The sequence below is a fragment of the Sinocyclocheilus grahami genome, unplaced genomic scaffold (genome assembly GCF_001515645.1).
Source record: "Sinocyclocheilus grahami isolate Dianchi unplaced genomic scaffold, SAMN03320097.WGS_v1.1 scaffold267.1, whole genome shotgun sequence".
NCBI classification, from domain to species: domain Eukaryota; kingdom Metazoa; phylum Chordata; class Actinopteri; order Cypriniformes; family Cyprinidae; genus Sinocyclocheilus; species Sinocyclocheilus grahami.
Window position 1 is genome coordinate 80,918 of NW_015505446.1, and position 19,133 is coordinate 100,050.

At 37.9% G+C, this 19,133-nt stretch overlaps 1 protein-coding gene across 6 annotated transcripts in view; it reads right to left on the minus strand.

Moving 5' to 3' along the window:
* The window catches only part of LOC107599440 (nuclear factor 1 A-type-like), a 157,919-nt gene that overhangs the window by 34,717 nt on the left and 104,069 nt on the right, over positions 1-19,133 (minus strand). For 4 of the 6 annotated variants that reach the window (XM_016291021.1, XM_016291024.1, XM_016291026.1 and 1 more), the window contains exons 3-7: positions 16,238-16,303; positions 12,124-12,198; positions 4,997-5,114; positions 2,748-2,875; positions 650-700 (exon numbers count right to left, since the gene is read on the minus strand). In XM_016291021.1, the coding sequence (XP_016146507.1) occupies positions 650-700; positions 2,748-2,875; positions 4,997-5,114; positions 12,124-12,198; positions 16,238-16,303 (438 nt within the window). The remainder of the gene's footprint in view (positions 1-649; positions 701-2,747; positions 2,876-4,996; positions 5,115-12,123; positions 12,199-16,237; positions 16,304-19,133) is intronic. The other 2 variants (XM_016291022.1, XM_016291025.1) reach the window with 1 other exon arrangement.

A 19,133-nucleotide genomic window follows, 5' to 3' on the forward strand; every position in this document is an offset into this window, starting at 1 on the left:
TAAGAATATATATATATATATATATGTATATATATATATATAATACATATAATTAAACTATAAAAAAATAAATAATTATAATTGAATTATTTTACTAAAATATAACAAATTAAATACATAAAATAAATTGAAATTATATCAAATGAATATCAATTTAAATCATTAATCTAATGATTTTTTTTTATATTATATAATATATACAATTATACATGACTCCCGTCCAAATAGAAAACGCATACTTTTGCACATCCATAATATAATTATCAAAATTTTTCCAAACACTGCATCCTCAAAAACACAAAGACACGTCACTTTAACGCAAACATTTCCAGATGCACCGTTGATGGATGTGGATGACGTCATGCACACATACAAATCACAGGGATATCATGGGACAGGGGGTGCATGTTGTTTCAGGAGGGCAAAAACATTCTGCAGGCCTTTTCTGTTCCTTTTTTGGGATAAAGGTGTTTGTACGGAGAAAGGCTGGTGGGGGAAGAAAATCGTCTGAACAAAACAACAAAAAATAAGGTACGAAACAATAACAACGACGATGACAAAACTAGACAGCACAATGGACGAGCTCCTTTTTTTTGGGTGGGGAGGGAAGGTGAGGTGTGGAAGGGTGACAACATTGATGTAGTTTTACCTTGTCTTGAGATGAACGAACTAGCTAGCGAGCCACGCAGTTTATATCCAGCTTTGAAAGACAAGGAAGGAGGAGAAAGAAACAAGGAGGGACAAAAGAACAAAAAAGGCAGGGTGAATAAGAGGTGTAGAAGCAAATGTGCAATACCTCAGCAGTTCAAGCATTCATGTCAGATCTGATGTGTCCAGAACCTGCCGGACAGCCACACACTCAGATTACACACACACACACACGCACACACACACACACACACACACGCGCACACACACACACATACAGACAACATCTTCTTAGAGTTTTCTTTTCTGGATGTTCCTCACTTCCGTCACTGTCTGACTGTATTCTTCTATAGGTCTGTAACCGAATCCGCATGTTTATTTTTATCGACGGACAAAGAATCCGGGGATATTCCCATTATGATGGCAAAAAGGGAGGTGGAACTACAGGACTGAAATCAGCTGCTGTACTGGGAGAATAAACACTAATTATTTCTTAGAAATAATTTAAATAATTTAAATATATAAATGTATTTCATTATTAATTATTTATTAAATATATCATGCAAATATTATATAAATTATATATATATATATATATATATGGACATTTGAAACATTTTTATATATTTGTAGAATATTACATTACAGTATGTAATTATTAATATAAATAATTTAAAATTATATTAGATAAAAGTTGAGAATAAAGTGAGTTGGATTTATCTTTACATTAATGCAAAATAAAAAAAAAGCTTGGCGGCTGAGAGGGTCGAAATACCACTAAACTTAATGTGAATATTATATTTATCATGTTAAAATTAGTGCTGTCAAACAATTAATCGCATCCAAAATAAAAGTTTTTGTTTACATAATATATGTGTGTATACTGTGTATATTTATTATGTATATATAAATACAAACACATGCATGTATATATTTACGAAACATATGTTATGTTTATATATTAAGTATATTTATATATAATATAAAATATAAGAATATTAATATATAAATGTATAAACGTAAATATTTTCAAAATATATACTGTATGTGTTTGTATTTATATATACACGTAATAAATATACACAGTACACATATATATAAAAAGTAAACAAAAACTTTTATTTTGGATGCGATTAATCGCGATTAATCAGTTGACAGCACTAGTTAAAATCCATTTACAGATCTGGAATTTCACATATTTCCTCAAAATCTATGTGGAAAGTATAAAATTCTCCTGGGCCTGCTTGTGAGTCCTCAGTTTGAATCAGTGTAATGAACCTATTCTGACTCAATGAATCACGAGGACTGGTAAATACCATCAAAAGAATCATTAAAAGAATCATCAATAAATTTCCGTCTTTCAGTGGAATTGGAATCTGAATCATTCAGTTCCTTGAAGGATTTTGTTAATAACGATCCGATTCCCTGCTTGAGCTCTGTCCTGATCTGGCTGTAATATGTGACGTGTCTTTCCTCTCTGTCTCTGTCCACTATGCGGCGTCAATTTCTAATATCGAGGACGTGCGAGACTTGATTGAAGATGCTTTGGAGCGGGACAGATTTACAGTCCTCTGCTCTGTGGCAATGCGGCGAGCTTCACAGGACACACGCACACAGTCCAGGATGAATCAGCATTCAAACTCACACACATACGGGACCCTTCGTACATTGTTAGCATCATTAGTAGACACGTGGATATGAAGTTAAATGAGACTGTATCTACAAGCCATCTATGGTTAACTTCTGAGATGGACTGAGGGGGGCAGACGGCGGAAATCTTTCAAAAAGAAAAACAAATGAGGTGCCATTTGAGTTAGAGGGTGCCATCTCCGGAATGTCATACCCAGAGAGACGGATCAGAGATGCTGAACCCCCCCCCCCAAAAAAAACAGAAGAAGAAGAAACAGAAATAATCCCCACAGCTGTTGCCTTCCCACAACCAGCGCACACCACAGGATGTACAAACACACACACACACACACACATACAGCAGATCCGATCGCTCGCTCTCCAGTCTCCACCCGCAACCCCACAGTGTGTGAGAGTGTGAATGTGTGTGTGAGCGCCGGGGGAGGCTGGCTTTCAGGGTGGACAGTTACCTGGCTCTACTTCATGCCAGCTGCTGGCTTGGCTGCCGCTTCCAGGCGAGCGTCCCTGACCTGGGTAGTAGGACTCCTCTCCCGGGCTGTCCACCTCATCCTCCATGCATTTGATCCGCTTTGCAGAACTGTGCGACAAAAAAGAGATAGAAAGAGGGTGGATAAGTCAAATCAAAGACTTTTCATTCTGCAAATGTATGATTTTCTCCCAGCATGCCTTGTTGGCCAGTGTGGAGGAATGTAGTTTGGATTCAGATAAATGCTATAGGCAGTATTAAACCACTTTCAAAAAGCATTTAATGTATTACTGTGATGTATTTTAGGGGCTGGGCTTGATTTTACACATTAGGATTTGATTGGTTAATGAAAAGTGTGTTACGATATCATTTATTAAAAAAATGTTTCCATCAACACTATGGAGGACAAAGTGTGACATTAAAAACTACTTCTTTTATTAAAAAGATCAATATATACATGATAAAATGTATTTTGACTAATTCAATCATAAAATATATGAAAATAAATTAACATAGATGTTAATAAATATAATTTATAAATACAAATACAAAATACACAAAGTTTGCCATAGTAAAAAAACTATATTTTATTAAACAGATCAATAAATGTGTTAAAATGTCCTTTAATGAATTAAATCAAAAAATATATTAAAATAAATGAACTAATATCAATAAATACAATCCACAGATAAAAATACTAAATACACAGTGTGCCATACTAAAACACATCTTTTATTAAAAAGATAAATATATATGCTAAAATGTTTTAACGAATTAAATCATAAAATATATGAAAATAAATGAGCGTGTCAATAAATACTATCTATAAACAAAAATATAAAACACAAAATACAAAATATAAATAAATCATTGACATATTGCTTGATTTTTTTTCATGTATTCATTAATTTATTTTACATTTTGAGATTTTTATTTATTGAAATAATTCATGAAATATATATATATATATATATATATAATATTGAGTTTAAGACTTATTAATATAGCCCTCAAAATTTATATCAATAAAATCAATCAATAAATATTTAATTAAAATATTTAATCTGACTTGATATAAATAGCAGATACAATAAGTTTGATATAAATTAATACGTAACGATTTACTTATTTACTAATCTTTATCAAAGAAAAGTTATTTCAGAGGAGAGGAAAGTTATGTTACAGTAAAAAATTATGAAAAACTTACTTTTAGAATTATTAAACATTTTAACAAGTTAAATAGTAAAATTTGATTTCATATTGACTATACATTTTGTACAACATAATTATTCAGGTCAAAAAGGTGGACAGCAAAGACGTGTGCAAGCTTATTCAGACACACACACAGACATTCTACAATCTAACACACACATTCAAGACGTGAGGAGTCATTGGAGGCTGGCGGTCATGTGTGTGTGAGTTATCTGCTGTGAGCTGAGCTCTGACATTTATTTGTTAATGTAAGGCCTACTGGTGTTTTTCACTCATAATCGCTTAATTAGTTTCTAGCATGCAGTCACACACAGGGTCCTTATTCCAGATGTTTGCTTTGGCAGGCCTGGCTGAAGAGGCCACTGAAGCATGTGGGCAGACGCACACATGTACACACATACAGTTGTATTTGACCGCACACACATGGGCTCCAAAGTTAGCGAGCTCGTGCTCTAAACTACATTTTTGTGCATCAAAGGCGCCTATAATGTCCAAAAATAACAAGTGCGTTCTGTCATATTCAACAAATGTATTCAATGGAAATGGCTAAAATGAACATACACATGACTGTTGTATTTTCAAATGTGTTAAATATCAGCACAAATGTTTATGTACGTTTGTATGTGTGTGGATTTTAGGTATGCTGCATTATGTAAAAGTGACAGCGAAATTTGCCCCATCAGTGGAATCACAGTAACCATTTATACATTGCATTTCAGCTGTGCACACACACACATCCAAACATCTGTCCACTCACACACGGGGTGCCACGTAGTGCGGTTTTACATTGGGGAGCAGTATGTGTGTGTGTGTGTGTGACTGGCCTGTAGGCTGAGCGGGTGGCGGAGGAAGGAGGTTCCAGGTGGACACACATATGCTTGAAGCTAGTGTAGCTCAGACTCCTGCAGCCTCTTCGAATGCTCAGCCAACACATCAATCTCTGCCTCGGCTGATTAATTAAGACTCAGTGAAGGAGGGAGAGAGAGGGAGTGTGTGCATGCGTGTCTTTCGAGTGCATACCTGCTAGAAGAAGTGCTGGGTAGGGGGCGCCTCATGGCCCCAGGACTCATACTGTAGTAGGAAGAGCTGTCCAGGTCTGCCAACGAGAAGTTGGGCCCCGTCCCTGCTGCGATGGGGGCTGCCACACACAGAAAAGAGAACAAACATCAATACCTGAGAACAAAAACAGTATTAAGCATCACATTCTGATGCAGTTCATCTTCATTTCCACGTCTGAAGCAAAAGTAAAGTTTGAGTTGGTTCACTCGATTACCATTTCGGCTGTGTAACAAGTTTACTTCTTTATTTATTAAACAGCAATAAAATCTGACAACTACAATATCATAAACATTGCTGATTTAGCTCATTTTCATATTAGTTCAGCTAAAAAATAGATATAACAATAGAATGATAAATAGAAAAATAGAACGATAGATTAAAAAAACTAACACACATGCTTTCTAATCTTTTTGTATTCTATCTGTTTTCTTTTCATTTATTATACAATTAACAAAAGCAAAAAAGACCTCTAACACTAGCTTGCTCTATACTTTTTATTTTTATTTATTATATTATTTAAAAAACCCTTGCTACGTGTACTGCGTTAAGCTAACTGAGACTTGTTATAGCACTTGTATATCATTGCTCTTTTGTTGATTTTGATTGCTTCTATTGTCCTCATTTGTAAGTCGCTTTGGATAAAAGCATCTGCTAAATGACTAAATGTATAAATGTATAGATAGATAGAACGATCGAACGATAGATAGATAGACAGACAGACAGGTATATAGAACGATAGACAGACAGAAAGATAGAATGATAGATCAATCGAACAATATAGATGGATAGATAGATATTTTTTTATATATTTGTATTTATTCCATCATAATTAATAAATTACATTTCTGTACAATTCTTTCTCTTCCTGTCATTCAAATTCAACTTCCTTTTGGGTGTGGCCAATTCAAACTTTTTAAATTTATAATAAAAGAAAAAAATAACAACTGACATTTGCTTATCTTACTTGAACACTTGTGCTGGTTACAAAACTTTCCTCCCTGAGCGAGTCGCCTCAAGCTGCAAATCCCCCCGTGCCCCTTTCTGTAGGTCATCGGTGAGCAGTGCTCTATCAAACGCCTTTGTCATACAGTACATAAAGCTGTGATGCCTCTTTATATTCATGGTGACTGAGACCACTATTTTTTGATGAGGACAGCACGAAGGTGTAAGAGAGCGGCCCTGGTCCTGCATACCTAATACGCCGGGCCCAGGCGGGGAGAGAGAGAGATGTATGTATGTGTGTGTGTAGGGGGGGGGAGTGGGGCAGACGACAGCGTGGAAGACTGTGATAGACACGGTAATGGGCTGCCTAATTAACATTGGAAGAGGACATGGCTAAAGGGGCAAGTTGGACCAAGGGAGGGAGAGAGAGCCAATGCACTAGCCAACAGCAAAAAGTTGGACACATAGGAAGTGAGAAAGGAAGTGCTATAATTTCTGAGTCATCTCTTTATGTTAACTTTTTTTTGGAGGGGGGTGGGCGGTCCTTCGCTCTAATAGAAGTGGCAGCGTGGGTTATTTATGACGAGCAGTAAAGCCGGCTGCATTTGCATGGCTAATAGTAGGATGTGAAGTAATTTGTGAGAGAGCTAACCTGGGCACCGGGCTGCAGTAACTCAGCCGGCCCTCGACGCGCACACACATCCACACAAACGAACCCTCACGCCGAGAGTGGCCAGCCCTGCTGCAGTTTGGGTAGAAAAATGACCACACTGCAGTCTGTCTGACTGGAATGGAAATCAATCATAAAGGTAATCCGCAGTCTCTACCTCTTAAAGGCTTTATCAAGTGCTTTCGCTTGGAGGATTCCAAATGAAGCCTGTGGCTATCAGGCCAGCATTGATCTTTCTCTCTCTTCTCTCCTTCCCCTTCTGTTCTCTCTCTCTCTGATCTTTACTGTTTTACCTTTCAAGCTGCTGGGCGCAAAGTACATTAGCAAAATGTTTCAATCTATTCTATTTACTTAGTGCAGAGGAATTGCAGTGCAGCGAGTGGGTTTACTTAGCTGTGCATCAGGGACAAGAACTGTCCAAACAAGTTGAGTAAACCTGACAAAAAGGTTGCTAAAAAATTATTTAATGTGTGTATTTTTAACTTTGTTAGATGATGGCAAAGGAAATCTAAATGTAAAAATGCTGTCAAAAACTAGATTAAATTTACAAAAACATTCTATATTCAATAATGCAAAGCAATTAAAATATCTCCAATATCGACTGATAACTGATATGGTACCGGTGTATCGTCCATCCCTAAACTTCTAAACATGTAGTAAGTTTTGTAGACTGCAAGGTAAAAGTATTTCAAACAGGTTTCAGACTGAAGGCTGGCAAGTTACAGGAAGTTTGTTGACGGACAGCAAAGTGACCGAGTCTGCTGGATGTGGTGGAGTTTTTTTTTTTTTTGGTGTAGTCTCTTGTCTCAAGGGTTGACAATCCCTCTTAACATACACACACACAGACATACTCCTCCCCTCCACCCAAATACTGGCCACGTTAAAGCATCTACAAAAGCTGGGGAGGCTATTCATTTGAAAAGAGCAGGGGGAGGAGGAAGAGAAAAAGAGAGAGGGAAAAAAACTGGCTTTTGTTCAGGCAGGATTTTCAAATTGAAGCATTTGACAACAAAGGCAGCAGCAATCAACTTCAAAACCCTGGATGTCTGTTCACCCCGTCTTCCCCCCACCCCCCTTACTCCTCATCGCTTTATTGAGCGAGAGGACCGTAGCGTGATGGGATCTCATCTAGAACTGATCTGAAGTTGGTGAGCTTTGACAGGTCTTCGGTGGGGTTTTCTGCTGGATCAGCTCCTGTGTGGATACAGACCTACAGCATAGGTCCAGAGTTCTCAGTCTGGAGAAGAGGGTTCGCATGGGGCTAGACCTTATTCCTTAACTGCGTAGTTTCCCATCAAACCAAATGAGAAGAGAAGGCAGAAGGAACCAACTGGTGAAGTTTACAGGTCGGCGTCCAGTTGAAGAAGGTCAAGAAATAGAAGAGAATGTAGTCCTGTACTCAGCATATTACTACTCCTGGTAAAAACACTGTGAAGGACAGGGCTGATTATCAGCAGGTCGCTGGTTTGACACTTTGCTGGTCCGATTTAAAGGGATAGTTCACCCAAAAATCACAATTCGTTCATCATATCCTCACCTTCAAGTCATTCCAAACCTGTACCTGGACAAAAAGGGAGACATTTCTTCAGCGTATCTTTTTTGGTGTTCTACAACAGAAACAAAGGCATACAGGTTTGGAATGACATGAGGGCTAGGAAATTTTGACAATCATCATATTGGCACATCCCTACTTTTACAGTATATCAATGAACATCTTTATTCTTGTCCATTTTTATTATATTGGAAATGTAGGGCATTTTGTGGGAAGCTAGTGTTGACGAGATTTAAGCCCCATGTGTGCATTTCACTGCAGATGGCACTGCCCACTGGCAAGCTTTGGCCCAGTGTTGGCACAGTGCTGACAAGACTAGTGGGCGTATCCCCACCGGTGCTGCTCGGCAGTGTCTCTGCCACAGCGGCCTCCTCTCCTACTCCATAATTCATCCGCTCCCCCTGTTCGGTCATATGGCTAAATGGTGCATGCCAGCGCCGGCCTTCACCCAGGGATTTCCAGGTGTCCCTGCCCCTGGATCACACTGCTGTACTGCTTGCCAACATTTCTGCGAGGCTCTTGCAGGCGGCCTAATAACAATAACCTCATCCTAATCCCGTATCCTCTCCTGTCTTTGCTGTAGCCTTCGCAATCTCCTCTGGAGTGGCTCTGAGTGGGCGGCAGCAACAGTAAAACTGGCTCACGTACAAGTCCTCTTGCTCACCTGAGCTTGACGGCATGCCAAACTGTGGCGTGACAGTGTCCGACTTCATACGGGGGCCAGCTGTAAGGAAAAATCAAACTCTAGGTGATAGTGGCTATCCCTGGGAACGTTTAGGAAAACGAACACTGCAAGACTCGAGAAGGTAGAAGGGAATAGCTGATGAAGGAGGAGCAGGGGGAGGGAGGAGGATATGGAAAGGCGGACCCAATCTCCGAAATTACCCTAGCTTGGAATCGACTGGCCAATTATGTGGAGTTCCATTTACAAAAACGTAGCTGTAGCGGCTAACTTTATGGAGACTTTCATTTCGCTCTCCCCCACTACCGACAGCCCCTCCTTCTCTCTCTTGCTCGCTTCCTCTCCTTTTTTGTGTGGTGCTTTAATAGGATATTGATCGACAGAAGCAGATTCGATTGGGCTGCCACTGAATTGTGTAATGGGTGCACAAAGCCAAGGTCATAGTGTATAGTCAGGGAAGAGCTAAGGCAGTCCATTGTCCATTCAATATCACGACCTTTCATCTTCCGAACAGGCACGAGCCTGCACTCAACCCCTTCCCCATTCGCTTAAATAAATCTGCCAGACGTTCCCACACAGAAGCCCCATTGGAACTCCTCTGGGCAATTCATACGCCACTTCAGTATACCAGATTACCCTCTTCTACCCATCTTCCAATCTGGTGCACTTACCCTCTTCAGTTTAATCAACAGCATCATCTAGGTGCCTTCCACAAGAAGCTACCAAAGTCATGAGTGTGCATGCATACAGCACTTTAATTCACAGTCACTCCATAGGGAGCAATCCTGTTAGAGGACTTATGCTAACAGTGGGCTTTGCTGACTGCTGAACTTCTTAGATGGTATTGCCCATTAAGGAAGGAAAGTGGCTGACGCAGGAGGGTGAGACTCTGTCAACTCTCCCGCCGTTCCTCAGAGAGTGGTTGACGAGGTGAAGGAGTTTTTAAGATGCCCCGCTGAGGTGATTAGAGGACTACTGTTGTGGTTTACTGCAAAATTCAGAATTGAAGAACTGGCTCCCTTTCAATTTATGAGTGTGAATTTGAATGAATTGGCCACGTCCCACAGAAACTTGAATTGGGGATTTACAGAACTGAACGATATTCAACAAAGGTGATGCATTCTGTAAAATCTATCTATGTATCTATCTAGGCATTTAAAACTTTTTTTCAAAACTTTGAAACAAGCCAACATTCAAAGTTTGTGTTGATAACTTTTGAAGAAAGTGTAGACTTTAAATGGCACTTCACTAAAATCTTCTTCCTGTTCAACTTCCTTTGGGGCTCAAGAGTAATATGCTCTTTAGACCAACATCGGCAACCCCCTGCCGACTAAGAGACACTGGACTGTGGAGAGGAGAGAAGAATAAAGAGAATGATGGGGAAAAGAGAGCAGAACACTTTGATTTGAACTGAACATCCAGCAGATGCCACCCAGCATTTGCTTTTCTTCTCAGTGTGTCACAGATGTTAGGATAAAAGCCGATCTCGCCGCAGAGCTGGATCAATTATGCATATTCCTTAATCTTGTTACCATCATACACCAGGAGTTCTGATGCAGCACAGTACTGGCTGAGTTTTAATATCTAATATCTCGTCTTCCTCTCTCTCCTGATGCCTTTCATCATTTTCCGCATTCATCACATCCTTTTGCACCACCTCACACATTCAAGCTGGACTCACGTTGACCCGTACACTTCCTCCCGTCTGCTGTCACGGCGCCAGAATGTGGTGGCATCCAAATGTTTGTTCTCTCCAGACGCTGTCTTTGCATTGGCAGGCACTTCGAGGGTTTTTGAAGACAGACTGCGAGGTGAGACCACAGTGGGCTCTATGCCTGGGCCTCATGACACCCTCTTCTCCTCTCCTCTCCTTCGCCCGGGATTAGGTCATGAAAGTGTGTGATCAATGCACCTTTGATCAGAAGGCTCCAGTGAGTGCTGACAGGCGCTTTGGATCGGCTATTGTTAGCGGGTATCGACAGGCACGTATGGATCGCGCTGCGCTCTGTCACTCTCCACCGTGAACGTCTGCAATTTTTAAAGGTCACGTTTTTTTACTCCCATCCTCCCTTTTTGCTCCCTGCCTCCTCGGGGGAAAGTCTACTTTTCTTATTCTGCATTCTGCCTTAATCGCTCTATCAATCTGAGAATGACTCGATTGTTTCCTCAAGCTGTGAAAATACTCACCTTCTCGCTATCCTCACTTTATTAATGAATTTAAACGCCAAACATTTAACATCTGAAAAGCCGTATCCGCAATAAAAGTACAGCTTATTTACGGAAAACACGATCTGAGCTTATAAAAGAGACACTGTATAAAAAAGACTGCACAAAAAAAACTTAGTTTGTACTTTAGAGAGTCCAAGTACTGTTGAACTGCACTGCACTGAAGCACTTTCAGCTGACTGCTGCATTTCGCTGGTGTTTCGATTTCTAATGAGTGGAGGGATAGTAGATTCAGCCCATTGTTCAGAAAACAGTGCTGAGAAACCAGAGAAGCTTTCCTCCAGCACACTGGCTAATCACTAGCCTCATCCTACCTTTGGGCTGAATTTAAGGTGCTTGAACTAGGGTGCTTCAGACCTTGTAGATTTATTCTGCTGCTGGCATTCGCATACTAGGGTGTAACAGGCCCTAAATCATGCCAAGCTTAAGATCGTGACCCTTGCACAACACCTAATGAACTTACCTAACTTGACATGTTTTTAGGTTCATTATGAAAGCTCAATTGATTTTACTGCTGAAAGTGAAGTTATAACTGACTTATCAGGAGCTTTTTTAAAACTTGTTTTTCAGTTAAAATATTTTTTAAAAATCTTTGAAATATGATACATTTATATGAGAAGCATCACTGCATTAAGGCTTGTTTTCAAAGAATGTATCATTAATATATATGGGCCAAAGACATTATATTACTGACAATATAGTTAAGTCTTTTAAAAGTGCAAAGTAAAATGTTTATTTTAATGATAAATATTATAAAATAATTAAATATTATTACTTTATAAATGTTTTTTTGGGGGGGAGGGTGCACTGCATGATGTTTTAAAAAATATATTATTCATAATTTAAAAATATGTTCATAATGAAACAAGTATTCGTGTGATTCTTTTTAATAACTAAAAAAAATTAATGTCATGTCATTGACCCAGATTTTTAAAACTACACTTATATTAAAGACACATTGTATGAAAACAAGTCTTAATATATCATGCAATGTTGTAGAGTTGTAGAGTTCTTACTCTGTGAGACTCGCACGAGCTCAGAGACGGTGAAGACACCTGATGTGATGAAACTGTCCTGGAAGCCAAGGTGCCCTAGGAGACAAAAAGAAAGAGAAGAAAAACTGTTAACGCAATGAACGTGACAAAATACAGAGGAAAGACAACGTTTATGTCAACAACACACTCACACACACACACACAGTCCCAGTGGGGAAGGGAATAGGGAGTATTTAGAGTGACACTGAGGGTAGAGAACATCTGGATTTGGTCCCATGAGTGTCTGCAGTACTGTGGGGCAGAGGCTCTTTGCAGTGCGGCGCAAATGATCTTTTTGCTTCTTTAAATAAGTAAAAATTTATATACAACAAGATAAAAAAGGGACGGGTCTTGTTTTTAATCAATTCGTATATGATTGGATTGTGAAAAGTGTGTTTCGGACCAGAATGGAGCCATGCGACGTGAATGAGAGTTAGCAAAAACAATGGCTATATTGCCATTTGTGCAAATTTCCACTGGCCTTGTTGATGTCATCAGAGATGGAAAGTTGTTGAAGAGGTGGATCAAGTTACTTAATTCTGATTGCGAATTACAACGAATTTACAAAAAAAAGTTTTTTTTCCAGAATCACGTGCACTGATAAGGAATGTGTATTAAGAAATCAGGAATGAGTAAAACATGATATTCAATGAGAAAAAAAGGGCGGTGCTTGATTTTATCTATCAAGAATCGATTAGTGAAAAGTGTGCATTACGTATCAGAATGAAGCCAGACATGAAAGTTTGCTAAAATTGGCTGAATTGCTATTTGTGTTTATTATCTAATATAAAGCATGGCCTTGGTGATATCATTAGAGACTAGAAGTTGTTTAAGTGGCTGAGCAAGTTGATGATTGGATAGTGAAAAGTGTGCGTTACATACCAGAATACAGCTAGTGAGAAAAAAAAGTCAAATTTGATTTTTATTGTCTTTCATATGTCTTTCTATCGACTTTCATATCTCTCAGTTATTCGTTTTATCATCAACAATGTGTATAAAGCATAATAACCTGAAAAATTTCTTTTCAAATAGTCTTAGATGAAGCATCCACTGCTTGGCATTTGACAGCCACCCATAAACAAGCCTCACAAGAGGCAGTAAACAACTGTTTAACCATTTTTACTAGCTTCTTAACAAATGTCTCTCACATTCTTTTCCATTTTCTCGTGCTCTCTGTTATGGATTTCCCACCTCCCCTCTCTCTCTCCTGGGGTTGTAAAGAAGAGGATATCCTCTGGCCTTATCTAATAGTCTGCGGATTGTGCAACGGCTGCCCCATCCCAGAAAGACAGCAGCCTGCTCTGTGAAAGTGCACGTAGCATGGAGCACAAAGGTCAAGGTTTACCAGCAAAAACAAACCATGGAAAAATAAAAGTTGATCATGTTTTCCTGCATCGGGGACGAGAGGGAGACAGAAATAAGGGAGAAATAGAGGTGGTGGCAGGGAAAAGGTGGAAGTGTGTGATAGCCTCAAGCTATGTCTGACAGTATTTAACAGGCAGTGAAAGGAGTCAGTGGTCTTTGAAGGGATAGCTCACTCTAAATAAAAAATCTCTCACCATTTACTCACCCACATGTTATTTCAAACCCATATGACTGTCTTTCTTCCATGCAAGCAAATATATGATATTTTTCCTGGCTGCTCTTTTCCATTCTTATGTAGCTCTCAAATGTTATTCTTATGACGCATTTTCATTACACAAAATACTTAGATTTGATAGTTACACTTGAAGAACAATATACATTTTGGCTTCAGAAGACAAAATATTATAATTATATAAGTATATATATATATATATATGTGTGTGTGTGTGTGTGTGTGTGTGTAAATAATTAAATTATTATTATATAATTTAATAAAACATTAAAAATTTAATTATTGTTTTTGTAAATGTATTAAATATGTAAATATATGTTACTTATGAATTCATACATATTATTTATAAGTTTTATATATAAGTTTTTAAATAATTTAAAATAAATGTTCTATAATATGCTATATGATATTTGTGCTAATACACACACACACACACACACACACACACACACACATATGAGCTTAAATATGATAACATATGCACATAAATATAACATGTATATATTTATCCATCTATATCTATATCTATCTATCTATCCATCTATCCATCCATCTATATAGATAGATATACATAGATATATTTACATATATATACCAAAGATATTACACAGAACAGTTATCATATATTTAATTTCATCAAATGGAAAAGCATAGTGAAAATATTGTGTAATTTCTCCTTTTATAATTTTGAAAAATCCCTTTATGAGGCAGTGAAATAAAGTCTCAGGTCTTCATTGTTTTTAGATCCAGCAGGGCAAAAGCTGCTGATCTGAGACCAGTTTTGAGAATTAAAAAGGATGAAACAAGGCCAGGATTCTCAGACTGGATTGGGACTGGCCTGTACTGCTTCAGATCAAAACAAATATAATAATTCGGAAATAATCCGAAGATCACGGATGACAGATACAGATACCAGATGGAGCGGGTTTGCACGGGAGAGAAAATATGAAAAAAAAAGACATTAGCGGAGTGATTATGTGCAGCCTATATCAGCGCAACTCAGGGGTGATCTTCAGTTCAACATGAGAGAGAGAGATGAAAAGATAATATCAGCTACATGCAGGATGAGAGAGATGAACACGCTCATCTGTCTGTATCCTCTAATCTGAGTAAACAGGGCGATGCTGCTGTCACACACAAGGGCGTGGAAATAATAGCTCAAGCTTTGCAGCACACATATGCAATAATCTTTAAGTTAGAAGGAAAATATGCCTTATAATCCAGTGTTGAGGGACGCGTACGTAACAGCGCTCCAGGGGGGTTGTGGGAGGATAAAGCGGGACTTTTTGCCATCATTCTCTGTTTAAACTCAAGCAAACAGGCCATTCAATCATTGTGTTTATGTTTTCTCAAACTGTAAATCAGTCGACACAGACTGTTTCATTGTCCGCTAATAATTTGTAAACACGTACAAAATCAGCGGAATTGCTGCTCTGTGTTTGTTTTAAAAGAGCCCGTTTAGAAAAATTCTCCGTCTGCGATGGAAAGATGCCACTTTTCGCACAAGTTTATGCAGACGCAATCTTCTTAAGAGTAATCAACCACCTCTGGCTTATACTAACACACACTAAACTTCTCAGAGGAGAGAGCAAGCTCTAGAGCTTCGACGATGTGAAAAATTCGCAAACTTGTTCTTACTATAGCTGAACTAGCTAACAACAACTAGATATACTTTGGGGACAAAATAATCTAGGCCAGATTCAAACCTGCATTTCCCACACACTCTTAAAAATAAAGGTTTCAAATGGGGTTTTTTGCAGTGATGCCATAGTAGAACCATTTTTGGTTCCCCAAAGAACCTTTTCAGCGAACTTTCTTAAAACCACTATGAAGAACATGTGAGTGAAGAACATTTGAATGAATTAAAGAACCGTTTTCCCCTATAAAGAACCTTTTGTGCAATGGAAAGGGTTAATGGATGGTAAAACTTCTCAAATGAACCATCAATAAAATATTTTTAAGAACGTACCAATGCAATGGAAGAATCACTCGTGCTTCCTCCAAGAACATTTCTGTGAACATCTCTTTTTTTTCTCCTCGTTTCAAGAATATTTTAATAATCTTTTCACTATTTAGAACATTTTGTGCACATGGAAATGTTCAACACTTTTTTTTTTTTTTAAGTGGGTTTTTACAGTGATGCCATTGAAGAACCATCTTGGCTTCCTCAAAGAACTTTTCAGCGAACAGTTCTTGAAAGAAACATTTTTCCTCTTAGTGTGAAGAACATTTAAAAAATCTAAAGAATAATCTAATCCCTTACCTCAAGTAAAGAACCTTTTGCACAATGCAAAGCTTCCATAGACGTGAATGGTTCTTCATGGAACCATTATTTTTTTTTACCATTTATTTTCTTTATTTTTAAGAATGTATGAGCTCCAAGGTCCTCTGAAGAAAATGTGCTAACATTAGGCCATGGCCCCAAAAACCTGGATAATGTTTGGGATTTGTATATGCATATTTCTAGATATGTTGGGAAACGTGAGTAGAAACACTCACCATTTTCTGGCTGGTCCTTGATGTCGCTTTCACTGGGCTGGTTCGGACTTTCAGACTGCCCTGTTTCTGTAGAGAGACACACAAGGAAAGAGAGACACAGAAAGTGAGATTTTGTTTCAAGACCACACTGAAATCATGCACTTGACAGCCTCTTGAAAACTGTTTCTGCAGTCTAAAGACTCGGATAGAAAACATCTAGTCCAGAGTACCAAGGAATCACCATGCTGATCGTGCAGTCTGGCTGCCAAACGGCACACTGGCCGTGCAGGTGAAACCCTACGCTGATGTGTGTACACAGGAGGCCACCGTGTTGCCGGTTCAATAAAGCTGACTGCTGCCACAGTATAGGCTGACAGACAACTGCATGCGTTGTAAAAATACTCACTGTCTTTCTAGGTTTTAAACGACTGCAGATGTAAGTTAACTCATTAATAAATGTGGTTTATTAAATATATATATATATAAGAACAACATTGTAAATTACATTTTATAATATATGTTAAGATATAGAATTACAATAAAATAAATACAATTTACAAAAGTGAATTATGTGAAATCAATTGACAGACCTAACTGTAAGAGCATTCAGATGCAAAGGGATGTTATTGGAATAGAAGGTCTGACTGTACTCTAGCCAATGTCCTTTTGGCACGCGGCTTGGTAGGTCAGACCAACAGTGGGGTCTGGGCTGTGAATTCACACTGAGTGTGCTATTTGCAGCCAAGGCACTTATGGAAATAAGTCTAGAGAGAGAGAAAGCCTTCAGATTTGGGTGTACTGCATAAAAAAGGCCCTATAAATTTGATGGGCTCCGATTTCTCCCAAGAAGTGCTCTTTAACGGTGCCATTAGCTGCGATAGCAATGATTCGTGCCGTGACGTTAAGGGAACTTTCGCAAAGATTCACCCGGGTCCCTTTAACTCTTCTATGACAGCCAAAAATGGCATAGAAACACCCTTTAAGATGATTGAGGGGTTGGGGTGAGTATTGATAGTTGTGCTGGGAGAAATATTACCTATATCATGCTAGCAAGCACAAAAAAAAATGGCTGGCGAATTTGGGATCGGAATCTGATTCATGACTTTTTACACATTCATTTGATGGCAGAATACACGTTAAAAATATCACATTGGAACACAGTCTAAACTGTGCAAAAAATTTGTTTACAAAATGCTTCAAATTTCGGTTAAAGATAATTCACAGAAAAGTAATTTTTGATAAAAGAAGTAAAAGGATTAATGACTTTTTCCACTTAATTTTTTTGGTCAATATATATGCTAAAACATCACTTTGGAACACAACTGTAACTAAGAGGCTAAATGTCAGAAAAATTTGTGTACAAAAATACTCAAAATTTCAGTTAATTTTACAGTAAATGACAGAAAAAAATATTTTTTGACTTTTTCCATTTTAGTTTTTGGGAAAATAAACTTTAAAACATCATTTTGGAAGACAAATGTATCTAATAAGCTTAACTGCGCAACAATTACTGGCACTCCGCGCTGCTGCTTGAACTGAGGTGCTACAGCGATCTGTCACGTCACATTTAAAAGCATCAAAATGGCATTCATTGTTTGAATTTCGTGATAGAATGTACAGGATTTGAAAGCTGAGACTTTGTTTCTTTTCAGAAGTGAGAAAGCACAAAGCTCTTTACGATTATTGGATGGGAGGCGCGCTACAAATGTTTGGTGTAGAGAAAAACTGCGGATCTGGCAACCCTGGCTTGAAGAATATAGATCGGATATATAATAAAATATAGAATATAATACTATATGGAATATAATCGGCCATGATCAACGGCTGATTTTAAACAATCCGCCGATGGCCGATAATGAAATGAATTGCTTTTATCAGCCGATACCGATTATTGGCCGGTGCATCTCTAGTTAAAACAACACTTTGGAACACAAATGTAACTAATAGGCTAAACTGTGCTATAATTAGCATACAAAATTATTAAAATCTCAGTTTACGATAAATCGCAGAAAGCAACTTTTGATAAAAGAAGAAAAAAGCTAAACCCAGACCCCCACCACCACAAAAAAATAAATAAATAAAAACAAATAAAGTTTGGCCAGTCCCTTCATCTGCTCCTAGACAAAGTAAACAATTTAGGGCCTTGTTTGCATTCAGCTCAGCATTACCGTCTGCATCAACAGTTTAAAACAAAGGCAATCTGAAGAGTGGGCCGCAATTTTTTATTTTATTTTTTTTAAATGCTTGACTTTTTCATTTTGTTAATTTTTGCCTACTAAAATGTTATTTACAGTTTCACTTGAATTAGAAAGCCATTTAAAGCACAGTGGACTAAAATAAAAGGAAAATATAAAAAAATTGTGCCAAAAGACTGCATTTATTTTACAAAAATACAGTAAAAACAGTAACATTGTTAAACTTTATTACAATTTAAAATAACTGTTTTCTATTTGAATATATTTTAAAATGTGATTTACTCCTATGACAGCAAAGCTGAATTTTCAGCATCATTACTTCAGTCTTCAGTGTCACATGATCCTTCAGAAATCATTTTAAAATGTGATTTGCTGCTTAAGAAACATTTCTTACATTTCTTATAAATGTTGAAAATAGTTGTGCTGCTTCATATATTTGTGGAATCTATGATACCTTTCTTTCTGGATTCTTTAAAGGGTTAGTTCACCCAAAACATCACACCAAATCTGTTTATACTTTGTTGTGATTTGATCTGAACGGAAACAGCGTATACATGTGACGCAGCTGACACAGAACAGCATACGCTGTTTACGTCCAGAAGATATTCTCCAAAATGGCACCAGGGTGATGCGGAGGATACGAATTGTTGAATAAAGTTGTTATTTTTTTTCTTTTGTACACAAAAAGTATTCTCGTAGTTCGTATAATTGCGGATGAACCA